This window comes from Salvelinus alpinus, chromosome 36 (assembly GCF_045679555.1).
Source record: "Salvelinus alpinus chromosome 36, SLU_Salpinus.1, whole genome shotgun sequence".
NCBI lineage: Eukaryota > Metazoa > Chordata > Actinopteri > Salmoniformes > Salmonidae > Salvelinus > Salvelinus alpinus.
The window spans coordinates 5,123,123-5,148,531 of NC_092121.1; the positions used below are offsets into that span (position 1 = coordinate 5,123,123).

The 25,409-nt window shown below is 45.1% G+C and overlaps 1 protein-coding gene across 2 annotated transcripts in view; it reads left to right on the forward strand.

Moving 5' to 3' along the window:
- Positions 1 to 18,383, forward strand: part of LOC139565538 (rap guanine nucleotide exchange factor-like 1) — a 30,447-nt gene extending 12,064 nt beyond the window's left edge. Inside the window, exons 2-15 of one of the 2 annotated variants that reach the window (XM_071385981.1) lie at positions 531 to 609; positions 3,528 to 3,678; positions 4,379 to 4,476; positions 6,333 to 6,445; positions 6,719 to 6,886; positions 7,246 to 7,343; positions 7,546 to 7,668; positions 7,820 to 7,998; positions 8,237 to 8,327; positions 8,629 to 8,679; positions 8,903 to 8,990; positions 13,279 to 13,343; positions 13,511 to 13,565; positions 16,176 to 18,383. In XM_071385981.1, the coding sequence (XP_071242082.1) occupies positions 531 to 609; positions 3,528 to 3,678; positions 4,379 to 4,476; positions 6,333 to 6,445; positions 6,719 to 6,886; positions 7,246 to 7,343; positions 7,546 to 7,668; positions 7,820 to 7,998; positions 8,237 to 8,327; positions 8,629 to 8,679; positions 8,903 to 8,990; positions 13,279 to 13,343; positions 13,511 to 13,565; positions 16,176 to 16,300 (1,484 nt within the window). In that variant the 3' untranslated portion in view covers positions 16,301 to 18,383. Of the gene's footprint in view, positions 1 to 530; positions 610 to 3,527; positions 3,679 to 4,378; positions 4,477 to 6,329; positions 6,446 to 6,718; positions 6,887 to 7,245; positions 7,344 to 7,545; positions 7,669 to 7,819; positions 7,999 to 8,236; positions 8,328 to 8,628; positions 8,680 to 8,902; positions 8,991 to 13,278; positions 13,344 to 13,510; positions 13,566 to 16,175 lie in introns of both variants that reach the window. The other variant, XM_071385980.1, reaches the window with a different exon arrangement.
- Positions 18,384 to 25,409: the final 7,026 nt, after the last annotated feature.

Consider the following 25,409-nt stretch of genomic DNA (forward strand, 5'->3'; position numbering starts at 1 on the left):
TCATTGAAATCTCATCTGATTTAGTGGGATTGGGGGCGACTTTAACCGCAGTCCAGACGGTCTGCGACTCCTAGTCAGGGTTTATAAATAGAGGCCACCACATTGCCTCCCCTCTGGTGTAGCGCTATAGACTGCAGACTGAATTGGAGCACAGAGGACCAGGTGGCGGTTTCACTGAGACAGGATTTATCTTAGCCCAGTAGCAGAAGCCCCCGCGCAGCGCCAGGGCCAGGGATTTAACAGCAGACAAAGGTGACGTTAAGGGATTTCAGACACTCGTTTTTATCTCTGACACAATAATCAAATTAGAGCTTTTGGGAGCATGACCGGTTAAACAAGTACAGTGGAGCTACAGCTGCAACGGCTGTAAAAGCACAGCCATGCATAATTTAACACGTTTTTCTCTCTCTCCCGCTCTCTTCCTCTTCCAATATTCCCTCTTCCTCTCACTTTCTTTTCCTGCCTGTTTTTCTTCTCTCTCTCTCTCTCTCTCTCTCTCTCTCTCTCTCTCTCTCTCTCGATTTCCACAGAAACACTCCTGGATGACTTCATGTTGACACACCCCATCTTCCTGGCATCGGACAGGTTCCAGCAGGTCCTACTCCAGCAGTATCCTTTACCTTCCCTTTCCTTCCTGGCCTAGCCTGGGAGCCCCAATGTGTAAACACACACACACACACACACACACACACACACACACACACACACACACACACACACACACACACACACACACACACACACACACCTGCGCACCCTTCCCAGACATCCCCAGGAAGAATTGGGATGCAGGAAGACTCCATCCGCCATGCAAGGCGAGGGTGGCCCACTTCTGGTTTCCTGTCCAAGTGCTCGTTGGCGCCAAGATAATGCTGTTTTGTTCAACGCCGCTACTTCGCTAGGCTAATATAAACAATGTCACTGAACTAGCCTTGACACCTATTTGGACATGGACAACATGTTTTTGTGCTTTAGAAAGGGTTCTCTTTGGCATTTGAAGCAACATGGTAAGTAGCCTAGCATATGATATTTGCTGTGTTAAAAGCAAGGGTTGTTTTTCATGGAACATGCACACAAGTGTTCAAATAAAATCTCTTGCAAATTAGCCGATTTAAAATAAAAAATAAATAAAAATCCTATTCTTTATGAATATTGATATTTCTACAGTATCAAAGCCATATTAGGCTACTCAGTCAGGCCGACGCTCAATTTGAGTAAGATTATCCAGTGCTGTTGCTCGTAACTTGGCAGGAGCGCTCGACCAAAGGCTTTAAGAACCAGAAAACCCCTTAGTAACAACAACTCCACTGGCTCCCGTCTGCACCAAGCCAACGAACAGTGTTTCTGTTCTGACACCACCACAGGGGGTTCAGTAAAGTTGAGCAACGTTCCCCGACACAGAGCTGGGATTTGGGTCGCAGTAGTAGTGCATTCATTGGCAATGAGCCACACTGCTACTTAACGTCTGCCTAGTGGCTAACTCCGTTTCCCATATTATTACACTACAGTGGACCAATGGATATGATATTTGGCTTTTGCCGATCTACAATGAACATATTTAGAGCAATGATATTATCCTGCCTATCTCTGGTTTTAGAATCTTCCTTTCCCCCCATTATGATAACTTCCTTTCCCCCCATTATGATAGCTCGCTTTATGTACCCATTATGTACTGTAAGTGAAGACATTCCTCTTTCGTGATGAGACGGTATGTATTCCACCAGATATTGTGTGCGTTTGTGAGTTTGTCGGTGCACGTCTGTGTGTAAGGGATAGTGTCTGTCTGTGCGTTTTTGTTAAGAGGGTGGACAGACACTACATCCCCTTTTATCCCAGAACCCCTGTTCAGTGTGTCTGACCTACATTCCCTCACGGAAGATCCTGGCTGTGTGTGTGTGTTTTAGAGGCCTGAGCGGCCCCCCAGACGACAATGGGCGTCTCGACGGAGACTGCAACACAAAGGCATTCTGGGAAAGACCGTCCGCATGCCTCGCTGCCCTTAATGCAGCTTGTCTGGGCCCTAGTGGGACGCCCCAGTGTGTGTGTGGGGAGTATGCCGGGCTCTCAGGCAGGTTGCCACTGTGTTTCGTTGGTGATGTCTGTTCAGTCCAAGTGATCAATGATCCAGCCTGTTCTCCACTGTACCTCTTAACCTTCTCCTCCTCCCACCCTTTCTTTTTCTCTTCTCCCTCTTTTTCTCTCCATCCACACCTCTCCTTCAGTCTCGCTGGCCCTCATTCAGCCTAATCAGATCTTTAGTTGTGGAAATGTGTTTGGCTTCCTTCTGGAAATGCAAACAAAAGCTACCTCCAATTCCATTAGGAAAACTGAGAGTTCTTCCCTTTACTTCACACTTCACTCTCCCTGAGCAACTCATCCCAGACCCTTCACACACTCGAAAGACACATACACACTACACTTGTAGTGGCTGAGCGATCAAAGCCCAGAACCCCGGCTATGTTGAAGAGCCCTGTGGGGACTGGCGCCAAACTCCCACACCAGCAATAGAACACAACCCAATTGAACAGAACCGAGAGAATTAGAAACTGGAGTGCAATATAAACCCAGCAGCTGGGGTTAGGCTGCTGTTTCTGGAGCTGGGAGAATTAGGCGAATAGGGGATCATAGATATAGAAATACAAGATCTGGAATGTCATTCAAGGCATTGGTAAATACTGTTCAGTGTGTGAGTTTGTAGGTCACAGGCCTGTGGTGGACTTGGATTGTGGTCTGAAATAGAGGAGGGTGTCGGGGATAGTCCCCTTAAGTTCAGCCATGAAGTCAGGTGGATAGTCCCTTTTCATATTTAGAATAGGATGTCAGATTTTCCCCAGGTGTGTGCATGTGTGACTACTCTTTGGTGGTGAGTCCAACACAGACGCATGATGGCATACCTCAAGTCACAGAATTAAAAAAAATCCAAATATCACACTAATTCTGGTGGAAAGACTGTGCTGCGCTGTGCAGAGCTCGTCAAACTCTTTACTGCTTTATTTGCTAAGATGCTCTCCTCCTCCTGTTGTGCTGGGAGCTGGAGGAAAGAGGAGAGTGTGTGTGGGCAATGATGGGTGTGTCTGAGAGCCTTCACCACACGGCTCTCTGCTCTGGCTAAGCTGTAATTACTAGTTGCTTGTTTGACTCTGAACACTGCACTGAAATACTGTGTTTTTCCATCTGCGTGTCAGGTGACCATGGTTCTCCAGCTGTGTGTTTCAGTGAGTTTAGTTGCGTTTCTACAGGATGTTTTTGAGTGTCTGTGTGAGTGGTAATTTTAATGTGTGCCTTCTGTCAGTGTGGTGTGTGCGTGAAGGTATTCACAACCGATGTTGTGCAACTATGATGTAATTACAAAGTGTAATTTGTGCTAGTATGACATAAATCATTTTGGTGTGTGTATAGTAAACAAGTACCAGAAAATAGCTTTCTCCAAATGATTCTTCCACCATCTCTATCAATCTCCTAATGACAGCCATCAGTAGATATTCTCTGTCTGTCTCTGTGGTGTTTCTCCTTGACTCTGGGTTCAGATTTGGTGTTGAGGGGAAGGCAGGGGAGGGCTGGCCCAGCTGGGACGGGGCAGAGAGGAAGCAGGCTGTGCTGAGTGTTGCCTTCCGCTACCTGGACACATACAGAGAACTGCTGCAGGAAGAGGGCGAGAGGTCCAACAGCTTCCCCAAGGTACTGGTCCAGCACACACATGGAACACGTATGTATGTATGTATGTATGTATGTATGTATGTATGTATGTATGTATGTGTACACACACACACACACACACACACAATAGCCATCCTGCAGGATGATGGTGTGAGATCTAATGACTTGTCAGTGTTAAACACACACTACAAGCACACACACCTGCTCTTCCATCCAAGCAGCCTGGCATCAAGGCCGTGTGCTGTGGTGTTCTCTCTGGGTGGGAGCTGTGTGGAGTGTTGATTTTGGCAGCAGCCTGTTAGGGCCGCCCAGGTTGTCATGGTGACGGAACTGACTCAGCTGAGCACACCTTGGGAAGTGAGGCTTTTGGGCGCTTCTACCTTCTATATTCACATTAAAAACACATCTCTGTCCGTTTCTTTCACACAGACCCCTTGGCCTCTACCACTGCTCTGTTCTGTCTCCACTGTCGTCTACCTATCTCTCTGGTGTTCTGTCTCCACTGTCGTCTACCTATCTCTCTGGTGTTCTGTCTCGCTTTATTTCTCTCCCTCTCGATCTCTCCGTCCTTTCTGGAATACTGTAGATGCAGTCCGTCTAGCAGCACATCTTGTGACGAACTGCAACTGCCCCACACAGTGCTGGTAGACACAAACGAGCACACAGACAGAGGCACAAAGTGCACTCCCTCTCTGAATGTAATTTCTCTCCTCTGCCTCAGGAGCTGTATATGTGTGCAGTCCAAGAACTCAGTCAGTTCCCCGAGCTCGTGGAAGACGTGCTGAAGCTTCAGCGCTGGACCGAGATCCTCCAATGCCCGTAAGTCACACGTTCATCCCAGCCAGATACACACGCACATGTACACACACACACATCGAGCCCACAGTCTTGCCGTTTCGCACCAGTCTGCTAGGGACAGCTTTTCTGGTGTTCTGGGGCTGTGAAAGGCATTGCAGCTGGATGTTGCTGTGTCACTCCTCTTGGTTTAGTCTGAACGCCTTTTTATCTCACAAATTAGTGTAATACAGTGGCTTGCAAAAGTATTCATCCCCCTTGGCGTTTCTCCTATTTTTTTGCATTACAACCTGTAATTTAAATGGATTATTATTTAGATTTCATGTAATTGACATACACAAAATAGTCCAAATTGGTGAAATGGAAAAAAAATAACTTATTTCAAAAAAATATAAGCACAGTTACAGTGGTGCGTGCTTATGTATTCACCCCCTTTGCTATGAAGCCCCTAAATAAGATCTGGTGCAACCAATTACCTTCAGAAGTCACATAGTTAGTTAGATTGCACACAGGTGGACTTTATTTAAGTGCCACATGATCTGTCACATGATCTCAGTATATATACACCTGTTCTGAAAGGCCCCAGAGTCTGCAACACCACTAAGCAAGGGGCACCACCAAGCAAGCGGCACCATGAAGACCAAGGAGCTCTCCAAACAGGTCAGGGACAAAGTTGTGGAGAACTACAGATCAGGGTTGGGTTATAAAACAATATCCGAAACGCTGAACATCCCACGGCGCACCATTAAATCCATTATTAAAAAATGGAAAGAATATGGCATCACAACAAACCTGCCAAGAGAGGGCCACCCACCAAAACTCATGAACTAGGCAAGGAGGGCATTAATCAGAGAGGCAACAAAGAGCCCAAAGATGACCCTGAAGGAGCTGTAAAGCTCCACAGCTGAGATTAGAGTAGCTGTCCATAGGACCACTTTAAGCCATACACTCCACAGAGCTGGACTTTATGGAAGAGTGGCCAGAAAAAAAGCCATTGCTTAAAGAAAGAAATAAGCAAACCTGTTTGTCTTCCAGAGATTTGGGACGGAGGTTCACCTTCCAGCAGGACAATGACCAATGATCAAGCATACTGCTAAAGCAACACTCGAGTGGTTTTAAGGGGAAACATTTGAAATGTCTTGGAATGGCCTAGTCAAAGCCCAGACCTCAATCCAATTGAGAATCTGTTGTATGACTTAGATTGCAGGACACAAGTGGAACCCATCCAACTTGAAGGAGCTGGAGCAGTTTTGCCTTGAAGAATGGGCAAAAATCCCAGTCGCTAGATGTGCCAAGCTTATAGAGACATACCCCAAGAGACTTGCAGCTGTAATTGCTGCAAAAGGTGGCTCTACAAAGTACTGACTTTGGGGGGGGGGGGGGGGTAAATTGTTATGCACGCTCAAGTTTTCTTTTTTTTGGTCTTATTTCTTGTTTGTTTCACAATAAAAAAAATATTTAGCATCTTCAAAATGGTGGGCATGTTGTGTAAATCAAATGATACAAACACCCCCCAAAAATCTATTTTAATTCTAGGTTGTTAGGCAACAAAATAAATAAAAAAATGCCAAGGGGGGTGAATAATTTCGCAAGCCACTGTAGGTTGATTTAATGGCCTTGGTTTCTCCTTTAGCCTCCTAGCTCACACTGGCTTATCTAACACATTGTGGTGCCTTCCCCTATAAATAGGGCTAGGAGTTTCCCCTGACATTCTAAGGAAGAACTCTGGCCCCTATTAATTACAATCTACTTACTTGCAGGCGACGGTACATACAGACCTTTTGGATCCATCCCACTGCAGTCACACCCAATTTCAAAACTAGCTGCCTTTGAAAGGATGCAAAGACTGACAAGACCATCTACTGTGTTTCCCTAAGCAGCTCAGAGGAGGACAAGGAGATTCGGAAGAAGCAGGTCCGCCCTCTTTTCCGCCACTTCCGTCGCATCGATGCCTGTCTGCAGCCCAGAGAGGCCTTCCGGGGCTCAGATGAGAGTGAGTGAGACACATCATACTGTGACACTTTCTGTATTTTGAAAGTTCTATATCTTGAAAAAAAACTGCATTTCTCACATGCAAAACATTTTGGGACTGTATCAACAGTGGACTAATGAAGAATGAAAAATACCCAAAGATTGTTTTTGAGTGGTATTATCCTTTTAAGGTCTTCAGATATAGGCCAACCGATATGAGGATATGGCACAGATGTTGTACACACTAAAGCCATGTCAGTGAAGTTAAAAAGGCTGTGTGTGTGTGTGTGCGTAGTCTTTTGCAGGGTGTACACGCCGGACCACTCGTATGTGACGATCCGCAGCCGTCTGTCGTGCCGTGTGGGGGAGATCCTGGCGCTAGTCAGGGAGAAGCTGCAGTACAGCGAAGACCAGCCAACCCAACCTGGCAACCTGCTGCTGGTGGCTGTCACCTCCGCCGGGGGTAGGACCACCCACACACACACACGGATACAGTATACTTTAAACCTACGATTACTTCTCGCCATACCTACTTTTGATTGGCGTTCTGCAGGAAACAAAACACATCAACAACCAAAACACCCAATCAGACAATGCAAGCTTTGACATGATTGTTTGAACAGCGATGCTTACATCCACAAAGAGGTTTAGATTTAAATCCACAAATGACTACCCACCACTGCTCGGAGATAAGCTGCCAAAGTGATTTGACTCTATGGAGATGAAAACAGTTTGTTGATGTTCTGGTGTGTTGCTGGAATCTCTACTAACCCATTGCGTGCGTGCTGATGTGTGGTCTCATCTGTGTTGTTGTGTTCTCAGAGAAGACCGCTTTCCGGCCTAGCGACGAGGCGGTCTTCACCACCCTGGGAGTCAACACTCACCTGTTTGCCTGCGAGCCCTCCGAGCTGGAGAGCCTGGTGAGTCCTAGAGCACGAGTCATCACTTAACAATGGAGCCCTGGCTGGTGGCCATTTTGGATAGCTCTAAACAACATTGTTCACATTTGAGTCATTATTGTTCTCATAAAGTTATCAAAAACATGCTAAGGAGATGAAACAATGAAGTCGCTTTAGTCCAAAGCTTCTCTGGTAAGACTTTTTTGTTGTTGTTTCTCTTTAGCTTCCCTTACCTGAGGAGATCCACTGGTCGCCCGGCGACAGTAAACTCCATGACATGAGTGCTGAGGAGGTAGCCACTCAGCTGGTGGTGTTTGACTGGGAGCTCTTCAGCTGCGTGCATGAGGTCAGTGATTGGTGGAGCTGTTAGTACTGGGCGGAACCTCTGCCAAATAATTGCAAAAAAAAGTTCTCCATGATAAGGACATGCTGTGTGTGGTCTACCTACATTTTCGATGCTGTAGACTTATTGTACGTTTCTTCATTGGTATGTCCAGGTGGAGTTTGTGTGCTATGTGTTCCACGGCGAGCAGGCTCGCTGGCGCCCCCTCAACCTCGAGCTGGTACTGCAGCGATGCAGCGAGGTGCAGCATTGGGTCGCCACCGAGATCCTGCAGTGCCAGTCGCTGCCCAAGAGGGTGCAGCTCCTCCGCAAGTTCATCAAGATCGCAGCTCTGTGAGTTCTGGGTGTCTGTCAGACCTATTGAATTGTATTACAACTAGGTGTGCTGTATTGATGATATGCGTTTTAATGGTGTGTGTGTGTGTGTGTGGCCACAATAATAGTTTAAAATAGTGCCAAGTAGTGTTATTATTTGATCATTCCTAACAGTATGTTTTATGGCGTTTAGTTTATGGTGAAGTGTGTGTTATTGTCTAGTCTTATCTAACGTGTGTGTGTGTGTGTACTCCAGGTGTAAGCAGCAGCAGGACCTGCTGTCCTTCCTAGCTGTTGTTCTGGGGTTGGACAACCCTGCAGTCAGCCGTCTTCGCCTCACCTGGGAGGTAAAACACACACACACACACACACACACACACACACACACACACACCAGTGGAGGCTGCTGAGGGGAGACGGCAAATAATGGCTGGAAAGGAGTAAATGGAATGACGTATTTGATACCATTCCACTCCTGCCATTACCACAGGCCTGTCCTCCCCCAGTTAAGGTGCCACCAACCTCCTATGATCACATACCCCTCTATGCAGACAGTCAACATGCACATAAGGCTGACACGTCAGCAAACACACTGGCGTAGGGATTTGTTTATAACTCTGGGGACTATTTGTCTGTGGTTTGTGGCAGGGCCTACCTGGGAAGTTCAGGAAGCAGTTCCAGCAGTTTGAGAGCATTGCGGTGAGTGGCTGTTCGGGGTCTCCAAGGGGACAGTTAATGGAGCCCCTATAATATGGGCTTACTGTATATCAGGGTTGGGCTCAGTTCCATTTGTCAGTCAACAATTATAAAATGGGTCTTCTGACCTCAAAGTAATTTACCCCAATCCGTATGTGGCCACGGGTTCATTTATAAAGGCACATTTAGTGAAGGGTGAGTGAGTGAACGTGTTGTTGTTTTTCAGGATCCATCCAGGAACCATAAGTCCTACAGAGACCTGATGGGCAGCCTCAGGCCCCCTCTCATCCCCTTCACACCGCTGCTGCTCAAAGGTGAGACAGACAGACATACACACTCACTGTACACTATACACACAGCAAGTAAATTCACACAAACACTGTAGTTCTCTCTCTCCACTACCCAAATGCATATGTTCATCGCCACAAAGATGCATCTTTACTAATACAGAACACACCCTCACACACCCCATCCACACAGGCTGCCATTGGCTCAAACCACAGACTAAATAAGTGACGCCGGGCCGCTACTCAGGGTCTTTCTCTGGCCATGGACACGCACACAAACCACAGCTGAGGAAACGCTACACTGTTTGTGTGTGGTGCTGAAAACAGGGGCACAAACCTCTACAACCCCCCTCAAACACACACTCACTCTACCCCCCAGATGTTGTCCAGATGTGAGCTCATAACATCTCTCAGACACACACACACACACAATGCTGATTAGAAGGCAGCCTTTCAGCCCCGCCTTGCTAATTAACACCCATAGTTAATCTCTCCATCTCCCTCAACCCTAGCCTGGGTACCAGTCTCGTTAGCTAACATTCCACTCCTTGTCATTTGGAATGGCAGTGGAATGTTAGCTGAAGAGAATGGTGCTCAGGCTACCTCCACCCTGCACACACACAAAGCTCAGCATGCTGTCTCCTTGCTGGGCAACACAAGTATGTGACGATCATACTCGTTTCATGTTAGATGTAGCCGATGCTGGAGTCCTCATGTAACATATTTCTACATCCTCTTGAGGAGTGAATAAAGACTGCTGTACATTCAGTCATACACTTACATATCCAGACATACAAAGACATCCAGCATATTCACACACACACACACACACACACACACATGCAACATGAACACAGGCTTGAGGCACACACATCAGCATTGAGGCACTTCATAACCTACCGCTCCAACTTCACAACTGAAGTCCCTCATTATCTAAGAAAAGCACGTTTTCTCTCTCTCTCTCTTTCATTTCCTTTCTCTCCCACGCACACCCTTTTAACTCAGCATGGGGGACCCTGTCTATCAACATAACCAGGTGGCATTCATTTCTCTGCTTCGAGAACACACACCTCCACAGGTGATCAGCTCCGTAATGAGCTCTACCCCCCCCCCCCCTCCTTCCACCCTGACCTCCCTCCCTCCGCCGTTGCCATGTATCCTGCTTTGTGTCAACTCCTTTTTTTCTCTCTCCATTCCTCTTTCAAATCTAATCATTTCAAGGCAAGGGATATCTCATATTTTTTAGATTAACAAAGAATTTGATCTGTTCAGGAATTGGATCAACAAAATATCACTCCCGTTATTATATAGGCTAGCTGTATTCATCACGGTGATAATAGATTGGTTATGTACTTACATCATTCTACACCATAATACTGTGTGTGCAATTTCCTTAATGTGTAGTATATTACACTTAAGTGTGTGCTTGTCTCGTTCTCGCTCTCTCTCTCTCTCTCTCTCTCTCGTTATCTCTCTCTCTCTCCGTCCATTTCTCCTTCCCCCTTGAGTATAAAAGCTCCTTGTCATACCTCTTGTCAATGTCACTTAGACACCAAAAACATGTGTGGAATATTTTTATATTTGAATGCTGTGTATACCAGGCTCCAATATAATGTCAAGCTAAGAATAACACCAGCTCCTAGTTCCCTATACAGGGCTGCAAGCTCTCAAGTCTCTTCCTTTTTGAAGATCAATTCAATCTAACATTGTAGTATTTTATGCGGCTGTTTTCCACCAATGGTCCAATAGAATCACAGAATGGTTTTGGGGACTGTAAATGAAATATGTGGCTCAGTTGGTAGAGCACGGCGCCAGGGTTGTGGGTTTGATTCCCACGAGGGACCAACATTTTTTTTTTACACGATCCACTCAGTCGCTTTGGTGGGTACGATAGTGGGTGCGATTCCCAGGACCAGCCAAACGTAAAAAATGTACGCACACATGACTAAGTCGCTTTGGAGAAGAACGTCTGCTAAATGACTAAAATGTTCATGTGAAATAATAATGAGGCTTTTTATCCAAAGTGACTTAGTCATGTGTGCGTACATTTCTTACGTTTGGCTGGTCCCGGGAATCGTACCCACTATCCCGGTGTTGCAATTACCAAGCTCTACCAACTGAGCTACAGAGGACCATAAACTTAAACAAGACAAACGTACAAGACAATGTACATACTGTAAAAAAACAACTCCTACGGCTACCAGGTCGACTCCTTTCACAGCTAGATGCTTCCACATTTTCATAATAGGACCATAGAGAATGATAGAGGACTCATCTTTGTGTCTGTCCCATTATGGCGTCTGTGAGCGCACGGGCAGCGCAATTGAGGCCATCTCCATTTTGTAGTTGTCAATTTTCTTGTACTGTTTTTATCAGTTGGTAAACAAACTGAAATGGTGCATATTGCCACCTGGAGTGTGTTGTTTGAACAGGTATAAAGCCAAGGTTGGCGATTTACTGCCACCTGCAGTTATGGAATGTTTGTGCACAAGTATAATTAATTGGCTGATCCCTCCTGATGACCTAGACAGAATTATGTGATCCTTCCTTAAAGGGATAGTTCACCCAAATTAAGAAATAACACATTGGTTTCTTTAGCCTGTAAGCAGTCTATGGACAAGGTACAGCAATCCATGAACTATCCCTTTAACCCATAGGAAGTCCCACCCAGTTGACTACAAAAGGCTGAAAGTCCTGCCCATGCTAAAACAGGCTTTTGGGCACTAGAGTACTCTCATTCTCTATGGGTAGGACACAACTGCTGGCTAGCAGCTTAACAACCATACTGCATAAGCATTGCTATATGTATTGCTGAATGTTTCTTAATGGTGCAACACATAGGATTTGAAAAAAAATCAGCATCAGAAAATGTCCATAATATGTCTGCAGTAATAGTGGAATGATTGTTTTTTTACAGTAGAACTTACCCACCGGTGTTGTGATTGGCTGTGATATTCGTCTATTGACTTCTCCCGTAGGAGCGGCATCTGTTGACAAAATGGGAAAGCTGATTTTTGGCTGTGTTATCTAGTGGAAACCAGGTCGAGTGGCCATGTAGAAATCATTCCGTCACGTCCTGGTTACTAATATTCTACACTGTTAGCTCAATTTCAGATTGAGAAAACAAGCACTGGATACTGTAGCGAATCATTGTACTTAAATCGCTGTGAAATATATTTTCAATTATAAAAAATAGTTTTTACAGCTGTTTGGACCAAAACCGAAAGTAAAAGACTAAAGCTCAATTGGAAGAGTGGGAGATTTTGTTTTGAATGCAGCCTATTGCTGTTGCAATTCCCCTAGCTTCCACATGGGGGAGAAATTCTGAGAAATTCTATGTGTAGCACCTTCTAAATGCTATTCCAAACTCATATCCTTCTCTGTGATATCACAGACCTGGGTGGCAAGGTGATGCATTTTCAAAATGTTATTGGACGTTATGTTATAGCAGGAGTGTATTATTGTGCGTAACCTGACCGCTCAGTGAGGGCTTTCTGGTACCACGCTCGCTGGTTCAGAACGATAGCCTTTGGCCGTTCATCTCTGTGGTTAAATAACTAACAGTTCAAGCAGGCGTGTGTATGTTGAAGAGTAAGATGCATCTGACTTCTCTCTGTGTGTGTGGTGGGGGAGTGAGGGAGGAAGATGCATATGCTTGCTGTGTGTGTGATAGAGAGTTGGTTAGCAAAGTGCATCTGCTCTGTGTATGTGTGTTTTTTAAATATGTGTGTCGGTTCGGAAGAGAAAGTGTGCCTGCTGTCCAATGTGCAGCTCATAAAGCTCAGCTCCTAGCATCTTTAGTCCAGGGGTGAAAAAGGTCACATTAGCGTATCACCTCCCTCCCTCCCTCCCTCCCTCCCTCCCTCCCTCCCTCCCTCCCTCCCTCCCTCCCTCCCTCCCTCCCTCCCTCCCTCCCTCCCTCCCTCCACCACACGCACAAACACCCTCCCTCCCTCCCCAGGTCTAGCGCCATCAGCAGCATTCAGAACATTCTTCCTGACTGGGCGTAGCGTCTCGATTAAACATGCCCCCCCTTCACCCAGCACCCGCAAATTCCAGTTCCTATTGAGGGATCACGGATTGTGACACTTTGGCTTGTCTCTCTCTCTCTCTCTCGGTCCTACCTGTCCTCCGTCTATGGGCTAAAGCACCGGTAGACAAGGGCAGCCGCTGGGGCAGGTGTCGACAAGCCATTACTTAACTGTTCCCTGCCTTCACTGTGTGTTTACCTTTTCTCTCTCTCTCTCTCTCTCTCCATGTCTCTTTTCTTTTTCTCTCTCTCTCTTTCCCTCTTTCTTGTCTCGCCCTCTCTCAGATCTGACCTTCCTCCACGAGAGCTGCAAGTCGTTTCATGGGGAGCTTGTCAATTTTGAGAAGATGGTGAGTGTACGTTCAGCCATTGACAGAATAGCCAAAGAAATACATGTATTTTCTATTCGGCACAATCAGCGTGATTCCCTGGTCAACCAGTTACCCCACCCCCCCCTCTGATTTCCCTGACTACTGTCTTACTACACATTACTACACGCGTCTCCTCTCTCTTCCAGCATAAAGTTGCAGAGATGGTGAGGAGCATCAGACGATACAGGAGCTCCCAACTAGGTAAGCATTAATGGCCACAGGCACACCTGTCTGTTAAGAATAGTCTTGAAGGAGCCGAGCTCCACCCTGCCATCTGTTTAGAACAGCACAGCCCTCGGGGCCGTTCAATCACACACCCGCCGTTCACTACCACTACACACACACACACACACACACACACACACACACACACACACACACACACACACATATTACTGTCTGACAAACCGCCTTGCTAACCACTCCATTATGTTGAGTTAAACACTTTGACATTATCATTCATTACATAGCCTAGTGTGCATAAACGCCCACTAACATGAAATCACTGCGCAGAGTACAGCTCAAAACGCCGCGATACGGCTATCACACGGCCTAGCATGTTAAATGTTCAATATCGTTAGTATCACGTAGCATCACATGCTAAACACTCGCATAGTCGCATAGTCTAGCATGCTGAACACTCAATAATATCACTATCATTGTTACATAACATATCTCACAGCCTGGTCCACTATTTTAAGAGCCAGCATCCCCTAAGATCATTGATGTTTGGCACATATCCAGCCGACGCTGTTACACGATCGACACGCACGAGAGATTGCTGACATAATATAAGACTACGCAAAGACGCCCGGTAACCCAGTAGAACGTTGGCTTTCGCCACCCTCTTATCTTGGCGTATTTTTTGACATGGGGCATAAAGAGAGGTTTCACAGCAGATGAACAACTTGGCTTACCTACAATACAACACAACATATAGAGGTTTATACCAGCTGACGATTTTTCCCATGTACAAGCATATTATATGTAGGAAAATACTCTACATATAGATATTTGCAAAAATGTGAATATTCCTCATAACACTACTGACACAGTGCACTTGCTAATGACAAACGCCGCACAATGTTAAACACCACTAAAGTAACATAATGTACTGTACCTTATTTTTACTGCTGGTGGGTTTGGAGCTTACAAGAAAGGCATTTCACTGTACTTGTGTACGTGATGTTAAAACTTGCAACATAGAGACCAGAGCCAAGCCTCACTGCTTCACATCATACCATGACCTTAATCAGTGCATAATTGCCTAAGCCAGGGCTGGGTTAATGTTTTTTGTTGTTGTATTTGACTTTAGATCTAGTTACAACTTCTGTCTATTAGATGACAAGTTAATTCACCTGGCTGCCAAGGCTTAAGCTCCTTTGATGTATAAAGAACACAAACGAGACTTGACGTAAACTGTGGTGGGTAGAACCTGAAGTTGAATAGCTTCTACCTGAAAGTGGCAAAATAGGGTTTCTTTCTACTCTGGGTTTCTCAAAATGGGGTTGGTTTTCACTCTGAAATATTCCGTAGTCTTCATTCAGGATACTCAGACCAGTTGCAGGGAGTGCTGAAACCCTTTTTAGAGCTGTATTATATGGTACACAGTGCTATAATGAATCTGTGCTTAGATGCATGAATCCTAGAGGGCTTAGTTACGGCGGTACGTTGTCTGAGATTACCGCTGTATCCTAATGGACTGTATGGAATGTATCACAAAGTGCCTCGTTGGATGACCGCAAGGGTCTCTCTTGAATTACCCCCTCATTTCAATCCCTCTATTTTTCATCATCTCTTTCTCCCCATCTCTTTTTTTCCACCTGAGTGACTTTGACGATGGTCATCTCATTCCGTTAAGTATAGGTTACTTCTGCTTAGCGAGCTAGAGCACACATTTAACCCTGTGTTCTCCGACAGGTATAGGCTACATTCAGGCATACACCACATCCACAAACCCATTCAAACGCCCCCCCCCCCCAAACGGAATAGCTTCAAAATGGCCCTTTGGGCTCAGTAGTAAATGGCCATCTAATCCTATAGATTGCTGTTGCTGTTGTGATGGTGGCACAGAGTAGGATAACAATGCATCAAAGGAGGATTTGCTGCACCCAGAATGGGAAAGGACAAGTTGAGGCTATTGATAGCCTGCCTGACAAAGTGTTTTGCTGTTGGTTAGAACTGATTCAAACCAGTTTCTTTGCCTGCTGCATTGTGTGGGCTCGTCGTGAGCAGATGCTGCTACGATCCTCTAGTTAGGTCAAGTGGAAGTAGTGGGGTATCTGCCGCCGCCCGGTGGTGAGATCAGGACATTGTACGCCACAGCAGCTTCTCTGGGGGTTACACTACCATATAGCGCAGGGAACTAGCAGCGGGTTAATTATTATTATTTTATTTTTTTGAGCGGTTGGTCGGGGGGCGGGAATATAATTACAAATAATATGTAGACTGCAAATTTACCGAAAGTATCCCAAACATATGTTTGACTAAACATAATCATTTCAAACCTTGCCTATATTTGAATACGATCACGTGCCTCTCTATAATGAGTGGGAATACTTGAACGGGTTTCAATTATCTTTTTATAACTTGGAGCTTATTTCCTGGTGTTTTTACAGACTTTAATTATACCAAAATATATATTTTTTTGTGCTAAGAACTTGGGGGGGGGGGGCAAATAAAACCACCTGCGGGCCAAATTTGACCTGCGGGACGCCAGTTGAGGGACACTGATCTAGGTGGTGAAATTACTGCTTAAATTATTTTGTTGGGGGTATAATTAACTAATGAACTGACCTCTTTCTCTTGTAGCTTTGGATGCAGAGCCTTCCCCCTCTCACCTCCAGACCAAGGCCTACATTCGCCAGCTGCAGGTCATCGACAATCAGAACCTGCTCTTTGAAATGTCCTGCAAGCTGGAGCCCAAAGACATGTGAGAGAAAGTGCGAATGAGTGGGAGAGGGACAAGAAAGAGGGAGATCGCCCCCATACTCACCCTACCCCCCCTTCTCCACTGCAAATCTGCCCTCCTCAATGGCCTCAACTCTGATTGGATGAATCAGCTAGCCATTTTTGTAACTTTGCTATGCTCTGTGTTTTCATGGCTTCCTCCCACATCCTTCCCGGTCTGCTTGTCACGAGCCACCGCTGATTTTGTGTACAATACTCAGACTGCTGGAAACGGCTGAGAAAAATGACTGGAACTCTTTTCTTTGAAGCCTTGTGCGTGTGACTTTGTGAGCATGTTGATGTATGAGGAGGGCAGGAGGTTTCAGGACTGACTTGAGTGGCAGATTGGACAGCCATTTTGTGCAGAGGATGAATGAATAGTAGACTTTTGATTGATTTGTTTTTGTTTCCCCAACACCAAGTCATGCTTCTGCTTTCACGTCCAAGTGAAGCCTGTCCAGTTTGCACTGCCACCAAACCCCCTTCCCCAACTGAACTTTTCTGAACTTACCCAAACCAGGATGGTTAGCCCAAATGGGGAAAGGCCGGCTTTGTTTTACTAGACCAGTTGAACTGAAGTCTCTTTGGCATTTGACCCCCAGACAGACTGTATTCCTGCTATTGTCCCACCTTTTCTCTGTGAACTACTCAGACGTGAGACAATCTAACCCCGTGACCTCTAACCTAACTCTTGACCCCTCCCCTCCAGCCAACATGGGCACTTACCACCAACAGCTCAGTGGCAGCCCTCAACGAGTCAGCGACAGTTGGATAATAGAAAATATACTCCTATACTAGTTTATGCTAGTACTTCTGGGCTAAAATAAACCCAGAGTTTATACCTCTGAACAAAAGCTTCCACCGTGTCACAAGAAGATGTGGTATTCTGGGTGATGGTGGAATGAAAAGTCTCTGAACCCCATTATGTGCTGCAGGCTTATTGGCTCCCCACATCAAAGATCTCTCGCATTGGCTGAGTCAGTTGTTGATTGACAGCTCTTGATAATCCCACCCTTTGGGGGGGTTCAGACTGAGGCCTCAGGTTCACCATCACAAGACAAACCCCTCTTTATGTACAGTACAGATGATGGCAGCCAACATATTTGTATCAACCAAGCACTTTTGCCTGACCTCAGGGTACATTTCAATGAGGATAAGTACAGCATGAGAATTGTTTGTGATTGTACAAAATGTTCAGTATAGTTCAGTTCAGTATAATTTTTATCGCAATTTAACAAAGCCATTGTCACATAACTCTCAACAAAAGATCCAAGGCCCGTTTTATTCTATAGGCATGGTACCATCATCATGGCCACTTGTACTGCACCATAGTTTCTAATATGCTGATTGCTTGAGTTGAACAACTGGACCCAGTGACGCTGACAACACTTGTTCGCCTGCAACTCTCTCAGGATCCCTGGGTCACGACCTTCACGGAGGGCTGCCTGGCAATGCCTGTACGATAAAGCTGTAATGTAAATATTCTATGTGTAAATAGCTAAATAATATGGAGACTCTATTTTATGTAAGATGCAAGGAGATTATTTTATTTGTTTTGTAAATCTGAGAACGGGTGTAAATGGAAGACAGAAATGGAGTCTGCTACTGTAGTTGAGGTGAATTGATGAATTGTACAGCATATTTCTTCTGTTTTTTTGTTGGTTTTCTTAAGCGAGACCGGGTGGGCTGGGGTGGGGTGGGGGGGATCTTGACTCGCGTGGGGTTTTGTTTTTGTACAGAAGTCAGTGTTTACAGTCATCTCTCCTGAAACTCAGATGTGTCATTAGACGTGGCCCAAGGTTATATCAGAGCCGTTGTATCAAACCCACCCTTAACCCCTAGACAATGTGTAGATCTGGAGTAATTGGATAGGTGGTAATGTAGTAATACCTCCACGTTGCCCTGTGATGGGCTAGATGGAATTTTCACTACATTATATTGCTTACACCTATCACCTGTTTAGGAGGTTGGGGCTGAGGGTTTGGGAGTCGATCTGCTCTTTTTAACCATGGGGAGGCCCTTCACTCTGGCCTCCGTTACCACGCACCTAAATAAAGCCTCTTCTGATGACACCTGTGTGCTGTTGGTTTATTCTGTCATTTAACCTTGGCTACTGCCTCTTTCTCAATTTTTCACTTAAAACATACAGCATTGGCTCACAGAGCAGCCACACATACAGAGCATGGGTTTAGAAAAGCTCATTTTAACCAATTCAAATGTATCAGTTCCTCCAACTAATTTAAGTAACTTAATTGAGTTAATCATGGATGGATTTGGACATGAAGACCGAAAATGCTAATATAGGTAGCATTAACTTTCATTGGATTTGTGCCACATATGCTAAAAAGTTAGCATTTGATACAGTGGCTGGGTAAACAAAACCAAAGCATGGTCACACCTTGTCCATAAACTGCTTACAGGGTAAGTAAACCAATATGACAGCGGGCTTTTAATTTTGAGCCGATATGGGATATACATTTGAAAATGTTATTATACATTTTGTCCTGTCGTGATGGAACGGTCCGCGACCATATACCCTAGACACCCACCTGAGCGACCCATACACTGAGAAGTCCTCATGTGTTTTATAGGCCTACGGCAAGAAGCCTATATGCAGCCAAGGCAAAAAGATAAATGCAGTCAGAGACCCATTAAAGAAGCACCGCCCCCTCAAGATTCTGAGCCTGCCTGGCAGGGTTGGTCTTACAAAGCCAAAGCCCCCGGATGGGTGAACATAAAATACATTTCTCACAGCTGCTAATGAGAACCTTGACGACCTTGTACCTAGCCGGTGGGGTGCCCCCACCCAGGTAGTGGCAGTGCTGGCAACACTAGCTGCAGTAAACCATGGGGAGGGGTCACACTTGGACAATCAGAGAGGGGGCAAATTATTGTGGCATAAAATAATCAAAGGTCTGACTGCATAGAGATGCTTGTGGAAATGGTCACAACGGGGGACCAGCGTGTGTGTTTCAGGGGAAGGGAGTGTAACAAATTTGATTTGAATTTGTTACATGCAGATGTTATTGCGGGTGTAGCGAAATGCTTGTGCTTCTAGTTCTGACAGTGCAGCAATATCTAACAAGTCATATCTAACAATTTCACAACATACCTAATACACACATCTAAGTAAAGGAATGGAATTAAGAATATATAAATATATGGATGGGCAATGTCAGAGCTGGCCGGCATAGACTGAGATACAGTAGATAGTATAGAATGCAGTATATACATATGAGATGAGTAATGCAAGATATGTAAACATTATTAAAGTGACATTAAGGTGACTAGTGTTCCATTTATTAAAGTGGCTAATGATTTCAAGTCTGTATGAAGGCTGCAGTCTCTCTGTGCTAGTGATGGCTATTTAACAGTCTAATGGCCTTGAGATAGAAGCTGTTTTTCAGCCTCTCTGTCCTAGCTTTGATGCACCTGTACTGACCTCACCTTCTGGATGATAGCGGGGTGAACAGGCAGTGGCTCAAGTGGTTGTTGTCCTTGATGATCATTTTGGCCTTCCTGTGACATCGGGTGCTATAGGTGTACTGGAGGGCAGATAGTTTGCCCCCAGTGATGTGTTGTAAAGACCGCACCACCCTCTGGAGAGCCCTACGGTTGTGGGCGGTGTAGTTGCCGTACCAGGCAGTGATACAACCCAACTGGATGCTCTCAATTGTGCATCTATAAAGGTTTGTGAGGGTTTTAGGTGACAAGCCACATTTCTTCAGCCTCCTGACGTTGAAGAGGCTCTGTTGCACCTTCTTCGCCACACTGTGTAGATGGTCCATTTCAGTTTGTTGGTGATGTGTACGCCGAGGAACTTAACTTCTCAGCTTCTCCACTGGTGTCCTGTCGATGTGGATCAGGGGGTGCTCCCTCTGCTGTTTCCTGAAGTCCACGATCATCTCCTTTGTTTTGTTGACATTGAGTGAGAGGTTATTTTCCTGACACCACACTCCCAGAGCCCTCACCTCCTCTCTGTAGGCTGTCTCGTAATTGTTGGTAATCAAACCTACTATTTTTGTCTTCTGCAAACTTGATGATTGAGTTGGAGGTGTGCATGGTCACGCAGTCATGGGTGAACAAGGAGTACAGGAGAGGGCTGAGCACGCACCCTTGTGTGGCCCCACCTGGAGGCGACCCGTCAGGAAGTCCAGAACCCTATTGCACAGGTCAGGGTTCAGACCCAGGGCCTCGAGCTTAATGAGTTTGGAGGGTACTATAGTGTTGAACGCTGAGCTATTGTCAATGAACAGCATTCTTAAATAGGTATTCATCTTGTCCAGATGGGATAGGGCAGCGTGCAGTGTGATGGCGATTGCATCGTCTGTGGATCTATTTTGGAGGTAAGCAAATTGGAGTGGGTTTAGGGCAGGCCTGGGCAATTATTTTCAATGGAAGGCCACATTCAAATATATTTTTGCCATCGCAGGCCAGAATCATATTACAGGATTATACATGTGTATGACTGTGTTGACAGATATATCTACTGTAAATCACATCCAGATATGCTACTTGACTTTTTTAACATGCCCCGGAAAAAAACACATCCATGTTCACCTTTTGGTAGGTATTTTCATTACTAAGCATGCAATGAACTAACTACACGGAGGAAACGTACACGGTGCATTCAGCACCACGGACAGAACTCTTGTTAACCACGGACGGAACTCTTGTTAACGGGTATGCACAAAAACACAAGAAAGAGAAAGAGCTCAACATTACATTTAAACTACTCAATCAGTGTAAGTCTCTGATGGGCATTGACTAGAGCAGTGAAGTCAGGTATAGTTTCTGACGTCGCTAGGCGCAGGATTGCTGAGAGGTGAGAGTCAGTTAAGAGATGATCTGTGCCTTGACTTGTTATATTTCATCACTGAAAATGTCTGTTCACATACATAGGTTGACCCAAACAATACAAACATCTTCTGAGCATGACTCCTAATCTTTGGAAAGTTTTGTTCATCGAGAGATGCATAGAACCTCGTCAGTGACGTTGTTTTGAATAGCTCTCCAATCACTGCATCAGACTGAAAATCGATAAGCTCAAGTTGCAGGTCAGTGGGAGCGTTATCCACATTGAAGGTGAAAGGAAAGGAAACCAACAGCATGTCATTTTCCAACATTTTGAAATCCTCAAAAACGACGAAAGCACGCAGCAGCGATGTATACCTCTCCCGCTGGTCATCTGATAGGGAACAGACTGGTAGTGTCGGGAGGTGGGTGAGATTGTTGGCTTCTACTTGGCGGGTCAGGAGGAGTAATTTTCCCTTGAAGGCTTTGACAAGGCTATACATCTGCATCTGATGTACAAAAAGGCCAAAACACACCCTACATTCATTGTCTATTTTTATTTTCTTTGAAAAACAAATTTTTGCGCAATTTCTAGCTAGCTACTATTTGTAAATGTGACGTGTGTGTCAGCCTGTCAGTCACTGTCCGTTCTCGTGCAGTTGTTATTTATACGTGCCTTCAAAATAAATGTCCCACAAGCTGTGAGAGTTAAATCATTACACAAAGGCGAGTATTCATTAGGCTTTTAATTTGAATAACAAATACGTTTTTCAAAACTTTACTACCGCAAATTCTTCATGTGATCTGAGCATGATTCCGCAGGCGGTATTGAATCAGGTCGCGGGCCGCATACGGGCGGGTGTTGTGCCGAAAATCTCCCCACTGTCAGAATCCCCCCCCTTCGCGTGAACGCGCACGCACTCAATTCTTCATTGCAGCGACTTGTTTGCTAGTTGAGATTTCTGATCACGTTAGGCTGTGTTTAATTTTATTTAGATTCCGGTTTGATCGCGGGGGAGGCACTAGTAATGTCTGCAGTTTTCGGTTTGGCTATTTGTTTAAAGTGTATTAGTCTATAAATAAAAATATTTTCCAAAATTCGTAATCTCTCCCATGTCTTATTCGACTAGTAGTTGTTCTGAAATGTTTATTGCTTTCCTACATTTGCAAGGCCTGGCACACATCGGAATCATTTTGGTAGCTCATGTTGACCAGTAGTGTATGGCACGGAGAAGAAGAGCCAGCAGTCCTTGGTAGCTGGCCGCTTCGGTGTCACTGTGTTATCCTCAAAGCGAGCAAAGAACGTGTTTAGCTTGTCTGGGAGCAAGGTGTCAGTGTCCCCGACGTAGCTGGTTTTCCTTTTGTAGTCCGTGATTATCTGTAGACCCTGCCACATATGTCTCGTAGTACTCACTCCAGCGTGAGTACTACAGTTTATATGCTGATAGAATTTAGGAAGCCTTTTCCTCAAATTTGCTTTGTTAAAATCCCGACTACAATAAATGCAGCCTCAGGATATATGGTTTCTAGTTTGCATAAAGTCCAGTGAAGTTCCTTGATGACCGTCTTGGTATTTGATTGTGAGGTATTCTAGTTTGGGTGAACAAAATGACTTGAGTTCCTGTACAGAATGTTATTACAATTACACCATGAGTTGTTAATCATGAAACATACACCTCCGCCCTTCTTCCCGGAGAGATGTTTACTCCTGTCGGCGAGATGGACTGAGAATCCAGATGGCTGAACCGACACCGACAGTATATCACGGGAGAGCCATGTTTCCGTGAAACAGAGTATGTTACAATCCCTGATGTCTCTGGAAAGAAACCCTTGCCCTGATCTCATCAACCTTGTTATCTGAGCGCCATCATCTAGGACTTGACATTGGTTAATCAAATCTCCCCATTCTTGCTCAATTTTGCATGCCTCTCAAACAGCTACAACTGTTTATGCATTCGCACATCAAGTCTTTTCTTGAGTTGCACTCGGGGATGGAACAACTGTTGAACATCTGAGCTTGTGGTTGTTTGTGGGAAAGGGGGATACATAGTCAGTTGTACGACTGACTGCATTCAACTGAAATATGTCTTCCGCATTTAACCCAACCCCTCTGAATCAGAGAAGTGCGGGGTGCTGCCCTAATCGACATCCATGTTTTCTGCGCACGGGGAACAGTGGGTTAACTGCCTGTTCAGGGGCAGACTGACAGATTTTTACCTTGTCAGCTTAGGGATTCGATCCAGCACTCAACGCTCCTACCCGTTTTGTTTTTGTGTGTGTGTGTGTGTGTGCGTGTGTCCCCCCCACATCTGTTGCTATGGAGTAATGATGTTAAGGACAATATAGGATGAATCACAATAATTGCTTGTAATGGCAATCCTGGTTATAGGTAACAATATTACACATATTATTCATTAATTGTGGAAATAAATTAAAATACAGCCTTGTAAATAATTTATTTATTCAATTTTAAAATAAGGCTTTAACGTAACAAAATGTGGGGGGAAATCAAGGGGGTCTGAACACTTTCTGAATGCACTGTATTATGGGGGATACAACCATCCCAGCTCTGCAGATTTAGCTGCAGAGACAGAATCATTCGATCAGTTGTTTTGGTACTGTCCATATGTACCTTGTTTTTGGACACCGGTTCAAAAATGGCTGAAGAATTGCAAAATTTACATGGAGGGAACTCTGAAAATAGCACTGCTGGGTGATTTGAAAAGTCATAGTCAATCGATTAATAATACCTTTAGCTAAAATGTTTCTTTAAATTTACAATCTGTAGAAACTATGAGAATAGAAAAGGTTCACAACTTTTGTGAAACATCACAGCACAGTTAAAATATATGGAAAATAGAAATCAAAACTGGATGGTGTTAAGAGAGATGGGGAGGGGTTGAAGGGTGGGACTAAATATAAGATAACTCATGTAAAATACATTGTGTTCATAAATTGTACATAGTATGTACACTACATGACCAAAAGTATGTAGACACCTGCTTGTCGAACATCTCATTCCAAAATCATTGGCATTAATATGAAGTCGAGCCTCCTTTGCCTCCACTCTTCTGAGAAGATTTTCCACTGGATGTTGGAACCGTGCTGTGGGGACTTGCTTCCATTCAGCCACAAGAGCATTAGTGAGGTCAGGCATTGATGTTGGGCGATTAGGCTTGGCTCGCAGTCTGCGTTCCAATTGATCCCAAAGGTGTTCGATTGGGTTGAGGTCAGGGCTCTGTGCAGGCCAGCCAAGTTCTTCCACACCGATCTCAACAAACCATTTCTGTATGGACCTCGCTTTGTGCACGGGGGCATTGTCATGCTGAAAAGGTTAAGGGCCTTCCCCAAAATGTTCCCACAAAGTTAGAAGCACAATGTTAAGATTTCCCTTCACTGGAACTAAGGGGCCTAGCCTGAACCATGAAAAACAGCCCCAGACCATTATTTCTCCTCCACCAAACTTTAGTTGGCGCTATGCATTGGTGCAGGTAGCGTTCTCCTGGCATCTGCCAAACCCAGATTTGTCCATCGGACAGCCAGATGAAACGTGCTTCATCACACCAGAGAACGTGTTTCCACTGCTCCAGAGAACGTGTTTCCACTGCTCCAGAGTCCATTGGTGGCGAGCTTTACACCACTCCAGCCGACGCTTGGCATTGCGCATGGTGATCTTAGCTTGTGTGTGGCTCCTCAGCAATGTTCTCGACAGATAGTTCTTGTGCTGACGTTACTTCCAGAGTCAGTTTGGAACTCGGTAGTGAGTGTTGCAACTGAGTATAGACTATTTTATGCGCTTCAGCACTTGGCAGTCCCGTTCTGTGAGCTTGTGTGGCCTACCAGTTCGCAGGTGAGCCGTTGTTGCTCCTAGACATTTCGACTTCACAATAACAGAGCTTAGTTGACCGGGGCAGCTCTAGCAGGGCAGAAAGGTGGCATCCTATGAGCTCTTCAGTATGCCATTCTACTGCTTGTCTGGAGATTGCATGGCTGTGCGCTCGATATTAGGTGTGGCTGAAATAGCCGAAGCCACTAATTAGACGGGGTCTCCACATACTTGTGTATATAGTGTTAAAGCTAAGTGTTATTGTCTATTAGTTTACACCAATTTGGGGAACATAAAAAGAAACATTCTTTAAATTATGCAGACAATTACATTGTAGCTTCCATCAATCTACCCCCTTAAAGAAAACAAATGTAATTGTGTAATGTGGGTGAACTATCCTTTTAACCAAAGCCTGTGGCACATTATTGCATAATGTCACTAATAACAGACAAGGGACTGGACAGAGACAGGAAAAG